At 31.8% G+C, this 9,404-nt stretch overlaps 1 protein-coding gene across 1 annotated transcript; it reads left to right on the top strand.

The window, feature by feature from the left end:
- The first annotated feature begins 2,056 nt into the window (after positions 1-2,056).
- LOC132754852 (uncharacterized) lies at positions 2,057-6,166 on the top strand. Its single transcript, XM_060745580.1, has 4 exons — positions 2,057-2,212; positions 2,880-3,004; positions 3,328-3,474; positions 4,643-6,166. Exons 1-4 carry the CDS (start codon positions 2,206-2,208, stop codon positions 4,769-4,771), a joined length of 408 nt encoding a protein of 135 aa, XP_060601563.1. The 5' UTR covers positions 2,057-2,205; the 3' UTR covers positions 4,772-6,166.
- The last annotated feature ends 3,238 nt before the right edge of the window (positions 6,167-9,404 follow it).

The raw sequence follows: 9,404 nt of genomic DNA on the forward strand, positions 1-9,404 counted from the left end.
CACTAAAACACTGAACGAACTCAATTTTAATGTATATCAAGACTTTTTCTAAAAAGCAATATATCTTGATTAAGTTTACAATGGAAATAAATAAATATAAAACAGTTTATTTAATATGCTATTGTGAATTTGTTGAAATGGCAGATTATTAGACTGTTGCGATGGCTTTGACTTTCCATCAACAAAATACAGAACACCATGTGTTAGGATAGCCAGATTAAATCGAAATTGATTTGAGCAAAAGCATGGAAATCAGAACAATTTAACGGCTTTTATTTTTAACATGAAAACTCAAAAAGAGTTAAATTAAAATGCAAAACATTTTGGAACGGAGAGGTCCCTGCAGGTCAATGAATATAACAACGCCTTGCTTGGTTTTAAAGGGACAATGGTAAGCCTTTCTAAAGTACAACATCTGTAACGGCCCTGGAACCGGCTTGATACCGGTTGGAAATTAGTGACCCCGACTAATAAAAATAAATGCAACGCCGAGATTGAAAAACTGGCATGTTTTTAAGGCTGCCACACATTATGGTCCGAGAATATGACATATTAGACATTCAGGACGTGAACATAGGCCTATAGTGATTCTAAGAAATCCTTCTCCAAAAGTTGTGGCGGAGTAAAAAAGGAAAATGAAATATTTAAATTCGTTATGATTGTTATGAAAGAATAACAAAAAGGGTTGCTAATTTTGCGTAATATGTAAAATATTCATAAAAATAAAATGAAGGCATCTGTATAATGGCTACTTGTTCGTGGTTGTATTTCTAGTATCCTATGCTTTTAACAACCTCCGTCTCTACAGCAGTATGCAAACTATGTGAACTAAATAAAATGAAATTTTAAAAGGGGGTCAGAGGTTATGAAGCCTGCATATTACAGATAAGACGTCAAAAGACAAAATTAAAAAGCAGGCAACATATCCTAAGGGTGATTCAACATTATTCAAGTAGGAATATTCAAACCACCCAACTAGAAAATGCCGAAAAGTTAACACTAAAAGTACCACAAGCACAACAATAATGTCGTGCTGAACGATCTTTAAGGATCAGAATTTAAATATTTCATCTCTGATTTATGTACGGGGCGACTTTTTACAGCCTCCACACGGCATCCTATACATCCTAATTCACGACAAGTGCATACTCATTTTACGAATAAAATGTAAACATATGAAGAACAAGAAAGTCTTGCTGATAAATTTCTTTTTTATCTACGCTATCGTTATAAAAAAATAGATTTGATCTTTGTTTACACCATTGTTCATGAGTTTCACATGAGCAACATTATTATTAGGGTATATTAAAGAAAATTTGAAGAATTTGCAGTTTATTGTTTATATATGAATATAGATTAATTGTTTTTACTTATCAACGATTTTAAACTAACCTTATGGCCTTTCCCAAAACGGATAAATATTAAAAGAACCCAACCCCGGAACTCCAAGAGGACCTATCATGAGATTTTCTAAATTAAAATTCCAGTGTTCTCTTGTACAGTGTAAGAATAACAAATATTCTAAAACAAACAATTAAAACTTTTAAATAAAGGGTCAAATATTTAAAAATAGGGCACTACTAAGTCCAATGAAAAAGAAAACCAGATTAAAGATCCTGTATTGTGATCCCAAGTGGTATAACCACACTAAGTGAAAAATTTCATATCATGTTACCATAATTATGGCAAACAAACAATATTTCAACATCGAAGAAAATGCAAAATTGTACTTTCAAATATTTCTGCATATCATCGATGTAATCATTTAAATATATGAAAATTTCATTCTTAATTTGGAAAACTTTTTAAACTTTAATAAAATATTTTTATATTACCTCCCTTTATTTACATGAAATGTTGAATTCGGTCATATCTTTATAAATAATGTTTTTTGGAACATACAATATTGATAAATCTTCATTTGAACATCATATTTATGATCTAAAACCATAACAAAATTGTGTGTTACAGGATCTTTAAACTTTACTATGTAAGACTTAGATGTAAAATATCGTTTCATATAAAATGAAAAGGTTTGCATGTTCGACAATATAGTAAATAAACAATATATTAACGAATAAACGTGCATGATATCAGACGGACTTTCAAATAAACAGGAAATTGGGGGAAATCAGTGATTGACATATAAAGTTACATATTACAGAGTTAAAATATTTTACTTAATAGGCGTAAAATGTTAAAGAAATGCCAGGTAAGTTATACTTTATCACATATAAATTTACGAATTAAATAAATCAATGAAATATTTCAAATATTGAATTCCTGTAACAATTACTTTGGTTTGCTTATATTGAAAAGTTGTTAAATATATTTTTAATTAATTCAGTTGGCTTACTTTGTTCTACTTAACATAAAATGTTAGATAAAATTTTTCAAAAGGTTCAATCAAATTAGTGTGTTAAATAAATTGAAGGATATGTCCAAATATAGACAATCAATTCTTGTGTATTATTTGGTTTGATAATTAAAAATATATTTTTTCTTTTTAGTATATAATAATACCATGATTAAGGATTTTCTCTCGATCACATATTACCGGCAAGACTCGACTTGTTGTAAACATTACATAGCCCATATATGTTTGTATACTGAGAACATTTATCAATATAAGCATCATATTTTTTTTTTAAATGTACCTTCCTTAATTTATATGCTTTCACAAAAGCACTTTCCAGGTATTTAGTTTTCTTATTTTAAATGCTTACATGTTGTACATATACATGAATTTTATTTTCACAACAGTTAAGGCCTACTTTTGGTCGGCGAGATAATTTATAATCTTTTGGTCACCTCAAGAATGTCTAGTCTAGATTTGAATGCTTAAAGAAGTTTAAAGAAAGTATATGTTTTAATTAAAGTACAAGAAGAAAAAGATATACTCAAAGAAATGACGAGTGAAACAGAAGTACACGTACACGAAGGAATTGCGAGTGAAAAAGAGGCATATAGGGACGTTGCGAGCGAAGAAACACAAGACAAAGCTGTACGCATTTTAATTTCAAAGGTTTTTTAGTTAAAAAACGGTACATTTTAAATATTGTTTTTTGTTTAGATGGTATCTTGTTAAATTCTAGTCATGAGTACATGTAGTAGTTCCCATTTTTTCTTTATTAACATATAACTAGCATGAATACTTGGCTGAAATTTTCAAGTAAGGCATTTTATATGGACGCAAAGGTAGGCGAGATAAGCAAAGATGATAGATATTACTTTTGATACGTTATAGACAATCAAGAAAACATTTTCGATAAATAGACATTTAAAAGTAGTTGATGCTATAAATGTAATTATATCCAAACATTAAAGGTTGATACACAGCCAAAATTGAACAAAGACAAACATGAAGAGAAACGATTTCATTTGACAAGAGTACAGGCGGAGATACTTGCCTGGGTTGTCATATGTTGCGGCTGCTTTCTTCTTGGATGCTGTGCTCTATCATTCGCATGCCAGGTATGTATATAATAATGCCGATCCAATAGTATGTACGACTAAGCCTCGTGTTTGTAAACTCTGAACCAGTTTGAACCGGAAATGATTAACCTTTGCCACCAGTACTGAGTCAGGAACATCCGTGTTAATATTGAAATCCTATTAATAGTATGAAAGGCAGTAAGCAGACGACGTCTTGCGTATAACAATTTGTCATTTTGGCAAACAAATGCTTAAAAGCGTTCGTATGAATCAAAGGAAAAATGATACATTAAAAAAACAACAGGCCGATTAGAAATGAATGCGCTCTGAGAATTTTTTTTCCTTACAACCTTCTTTCTGCAATTCTTTTAGCCATTCTTCATCATTTTTCAAAAATCCTATATTCCTATATATTCCTATAAAGAATATATCTTCCGGAGGTCATACTGAAAGAAGATATGAGCCGCGTCACGACAAAACCAACATAATGCGTTTGCGACCAGCATGGATGCAGACAAGCCTGCGCATCCGCGCAGTCTGATCAGGATCCATGCTGTTCGCTTACCAACTTTATTACAAGTAGAGATACTGATAGCAAACAGCATGGTTCCTGATCACACTGCGCGGATGCGCAGGTTGGTCTGGATCCATGCTGGTCGCAAACGCATTACGTTGGTTTTGTCATGACACGGCTCATATATTCCATGGTACAGTTTGGGATGAGAAAACACTTTATTATTGTTGCCATAGTACCAATCGTTTAAAGGATTATCAACACTAATAAATGTAATAGTGAATTTTATTTACGATCCTTTTACTTTATTTATATTTTATAAAAACTGAAGTTCATTTTGTAACGATTCTATACAGCCATGCTTTGTCATAGTTATAAACTACGACTTTTTGCCGCTTTTGACTTTCTTTAGGGATTCTTTTTTTTCTTTATTGTATTTAGTTTATATGAAATAATGTCATCAGCAGATAATTGTTTATTTTTATATATTATCTGATACCAAACTCAGATTGGTTTTCTTTTACTTAACTAAGTACATGTAACTGTAAAAGCAGCAATAATTATTTATACTTTTACATTGTTACATATCACAGACACTCAAATCTAATTCTCAATATTTGTCATATCAAATATACTTGTCTTTTAACACATGAGGAAAGATTTTTTTAATGCATATACAATGATATTTTTCAGGCAAAGGAAGCTGAAGATGATAACGAATATAAGAGAAGATTAGTTTGGTCAACGAGGTGCGGGATTGCAAGTCTTATTGTCACTATTACAAGTTGGCCTTTAGTTGCTTTATTAATTTATTTTACTTAAATACTTGGCTGCTTGATACCTTATAAACTCTTTAAAGTTACTTAATTTGTTTAACATTAAAGAAACCATGAACAAGACATAAATTCCATGTATCATGTATTTGAAGTGATTGTCGAAACTACGGTCCTTAAAACAGTCTGATTAACACAACATTCTTTGTTTTGGATATGTTGCGCATGAATGTAGCATATAAGCTGCCTTAACACTAAGTGTTCTCATTTTAAATGTAAAAAAAAAACGTGTCTAAATCTCTCGTATCATTTTTAGATGTAAACGTTTCTTTAGACGAAAACAATATTATACATACTGATATACATGTTAAAGAGACAGATAATCATCAGTATTTAGAATACTCTTCCTGTCACCCAGTGTCTTGTAAAAATGGTATTCCGTACAGTCAAGGAAAACGTTATCGCCGTATCATTTCTGACGATAATGTTTTCAACGATTCTTTACAGAATTCAAAGAAAGAAATTATCCTATCAATGTTATTGATACTGCACTTAGTAAGGTTTCATGTCTAACACAAGATGAGGCCCTGTGCACTAACAACAAAACAAGTGATGGCAGTGTAATTCCCTTTGTTGTTGAGTATAACCCAACTTTACCTAATATTAGTAATATCATTAAAAAGTATTGGGATTTACTTCAACTTTTAAGTAAATGTTCTGTGCAAAAGCTTCATGAAAGTAAACCTTTGGTTGCATTTAAAAGACCTAAAAATCTAAAAGACATTCTCGTTAATTCTAATGTTAGGTCTAATAACAAAAATGTGAAATGTTCATCCAAATGTAATAGAAGTAGATGTACACATTGCAGCTCTATTATTGAAAGCAATATATTTAGTAGTACTAATATTCCTGGTAAGAATTATCATGTAAATAACAATACTGATTGTTCTACGAAAAATGTTATATATCTTGTCACTTGTGATAAATGTAAAGAGCAATATGTTGGTCAAACAAAGCAACAAGTGTCTAAACGCATGAATAGCCATAGGTTTGATATCAACAATTTTTCCGATCCGTTATTTTGAACCAATGTCGCTACACACTTCAATAAAACTAATCATTGTATTAAGGATTTTAAATTAATGCCCATAGAGATTGTCTCCGATGATATGGAACGCTTATTATAAGAATCATACTGGATTCATAAGCTTAACACATTATCTCCTTATGGCATGAATGCAAAAGTTTTGTACAATATATAACTTTGTCATTATTGAGCCGGTATACATATACATGTAGTATGTTTTTTCTCATATCAAGGTTTTTTTTATTATTATTAATTATGAGAATTTTTGTATCACATGTGCAGATCCATATTATATGTGTAATTTATTGTATATTGCTGTATTTATATTCATGAAAGATTCTGTATTTATTTGACAAAGTTTTATTCCCGCGTTAACGTCACGTTGTGTTTAGCGTATAGTTAAACGGACGTTGCGTCATTTGTCATTTGTTATGTTATAAACGTCAATTTTTTCTGAAGAAGACTAAACGTCGAAAGCTTAAGAAAAGCGTTTGTTTTTATTGAACTGATTATACATTTTAAATGTATAAATAAAGCAACACATCTTTACTGAAAGACTTCCATTTGACATTATGCTCATTTTAAGCTGAATTGACTCACACGATTGACTGATATAATGGCGATTGACCAACAGTTGATACTCTCAAATGTTAAGGATAAAATATAAATCTACCCCACTCTTTTTATAAATTCCGATGGATTTTTACAGAAATTTGATTAAGCCATGTGAATTGTAAGGAAATTTGGCAAAATATAAACTTATTTCTACTTTCTACTGTTCGCTGACTATATATCCTTGAATAAGCATAATGTCACTTTCAATATGTTATTATATTCATTTGCCCAAAATGACGCATTGTATGACTGTAGACGTTTTTATTTGTTTGGGTCGTCAAAAAAAATGGTAGCGAAACCGAAAGTAGTCCAAACTCCTCGAAGCGGTTACTTCCCTTTATATGAACACTAACGCCGAAAAATTAAGGGGAGATCACTGCATAAAGATTGTCAAATCACAGGCGCATTTATTTTCAAGCTTCCTCGGGGGAAAAATAGTTCCCAAATGCTCGAAGATTTTTAATATTGTGTTATTCTTTATAGATATACATGCTTATATTAAGCTCCATGATTATTTACATCAGTGTTAAACAACAGGTTTACCGTGAACAAAATATATCGAAACTAATAACGGTTTTTTAAGCCAAAAAAAACATTGAATTGAATACCAGTGTTGCAATTAGTCTTATTACCAATTTACTACAGTTATAGCACTGGAAACAGCATTGGTGGCACAAAACAAACACTAACTGGTTAATAATCTCACAACCTTTACCTTTCTGACATTCTGAGACCCAAAGAAATTCAGCGCCTTCTGTGCTTTGATTTAGACTTCCGATAAATATAATTATAAGGAACACAATGTAGCCATATTACACGGGAATTGAATATGACGGTCGTTAAAAATCAATGATTAAAGTAATGTCATAAATCGTTCAGGTAATGTCATAAATGGTTCAAGTAATGTCATAAATGGTTCAGGTAATGTCATAAATGGTTCAGATAATTTCATAAATGGTTCAGATAATGTCATAAATGGTTCATGTAATGTCATAAATGGTTCATGTAATGTCATAAATTATTCAAGTAATGTCTTAAATGGTTCAGGTAATGTCTTAAATGGTTCAGGTAATGTCATAAATGGTTCAGGTAATGTCATAAATGGTTCAGGTAATGTCATAAATGGTTCAGGTAATGTCATAAATGGTTCAGATAATGTCATAAATGGTTCAGGTAATGTCATAAATGGTTCAGGTAATGTCATAAATGGTTCAGGTAATGTCATAAATGGTTCTTGTTATGTCAATATTTATGTTCTATCTCACTGTGTATTTCCAAAACGTACGAAGTTAAAATACAATGTCATTCTTGATAGGGGAGGTCAATTGAGATCAATGAAAATAAAAAAAAACTGGGTTTTATTGAATAGATTTATCACAAACAATGCCAAGCCTTTCCAGAGTGTAACATCTGTAACAACCCATGCACCGACTTATAAAAAGTAGTCAACTTCAACACTTTTTGTTCTGGAATCAGTGATCCCGACGGATAAAAAAACAACAAAAAAACACCGAGATTGAAAAACAGGCATCTTTAAGGCTGCCACACAGCACTTGACAACTGCTGATGCTTGTATAAGAACTGGAAATAGGAAAACCTCAAGGACATTGAGAAAAAAAAAGAGTTGAAAATCCGAGAATGTGACATACATATAATAATACATTATAGTTTTTATTATATATTCGAGACGAAAAGAGCTATGAGCAACGTTGGGATTATACATTGTCTAACAACGTTTCTGCTTCACTATTCGTTAAAATTGTTGTTGTGACAATATATCTGCACTAGTTTTAGAAATATCAACTTAATTTTGACTTACCTCAGGTAATGCTGTTAGAACTGTTGACCCTACCCTTTTGTATGTCCACTTGGCTATGTTTATAAAATTGTGAAATTCTATATTGTAAGTATATTTTTAACATAAAATATTATTAAACTTTGAAATAAATATTAAAGTAAATGTAAATTTCAGGACATTTCTAAACTAAAAAAGGAGCATAACTTTAACAAAGTGCATTACAGATTTGTAAAACTTGACCTGATGGACTTCATGTAGTTTGTGGCACTCAATGGCAATTTTAGTTTCATGTATATGCTATATACTCTGAATGGTATTCTGATATTCAAAGTACTGTCAATTTCATGTTGTTTTCTTAGTGTACTGACCGTTCATTTTTTTAGAAGCTGTACCTTTTCGACATTAAAAGAAAAACACTAGAAACGTACCAGGACGAAAGTAACAGGAAAGTAATTCTCAGAGACCCCTCTTCGAACGTTGGTGGCGAAGTATAAAAAGGAAAACGAAATGTTCGTATTCGTTACTTCTCTCTTCCCCTCAAAATGCACGTCGCAGAGAAGGCACAGGGCCTCGACAAAAGTTAGGACGGCGGAAAAGATAACTGAAACTTGTCTCCAGCGGACTAGCTGCCGATGTTCGGACTAATGCCGAGGGGTGGGGCCTTACAAAGTAGACTGGGACGACGTAGAAAGTATGCTAGGGTGCGTGAGCCCCTAACACAGAGAGTGAATGCTGAAAAGGCAGACCTTTGGCATCAGCAGCCCTTTTAAGGGCTATTTTCTTTTTATATTGTCCCCGGTTACTGTACATTGAGGTTCTCATCGCCGCCGTATAGTGATGGCTCAAAATTCATATATGTGGCTAATGATCCGTAGAATTTGAAGGGTGGTATATTATCGCAACTTTGTGCTTCAAAACTGACCCTTTAAAGGCATGCCAGGTGACATGACCGGATCAATACTCTACAATGAAAGCTGCTTTTTGTACTACATGTATAACTAGCGGATGGGCTCTCATAAAGCCTAGAACACATATATACATCGAATTTGTTATTTTCGTTATGAAAGAATAACAGATAAATGTTATCTCTTCTTTTTCAAAGTCAATTTTGCATAATATGAAAAAAAATATTCATATTATCATAAGAAGAAATTTAGTGATAAAATAAAATGAAGGCATCCA

The sequence above is a fragment of the Ruditapes philippinarum genome, unplaced genomic scaffold (assembly GCF_026571515.1).
Source record: "Ruditapes philippinarum isolate M1 unplaced genomic scaffold, ASM2657151v2 ctg5902_1_1_1_1, whole genome shotgun sequence".
NCBI lineage: Eukaryota > Metazoa > Mollusca > Bivalvia > Venerida > Veneridae > Ruditapes > Ruditapes philippinarum.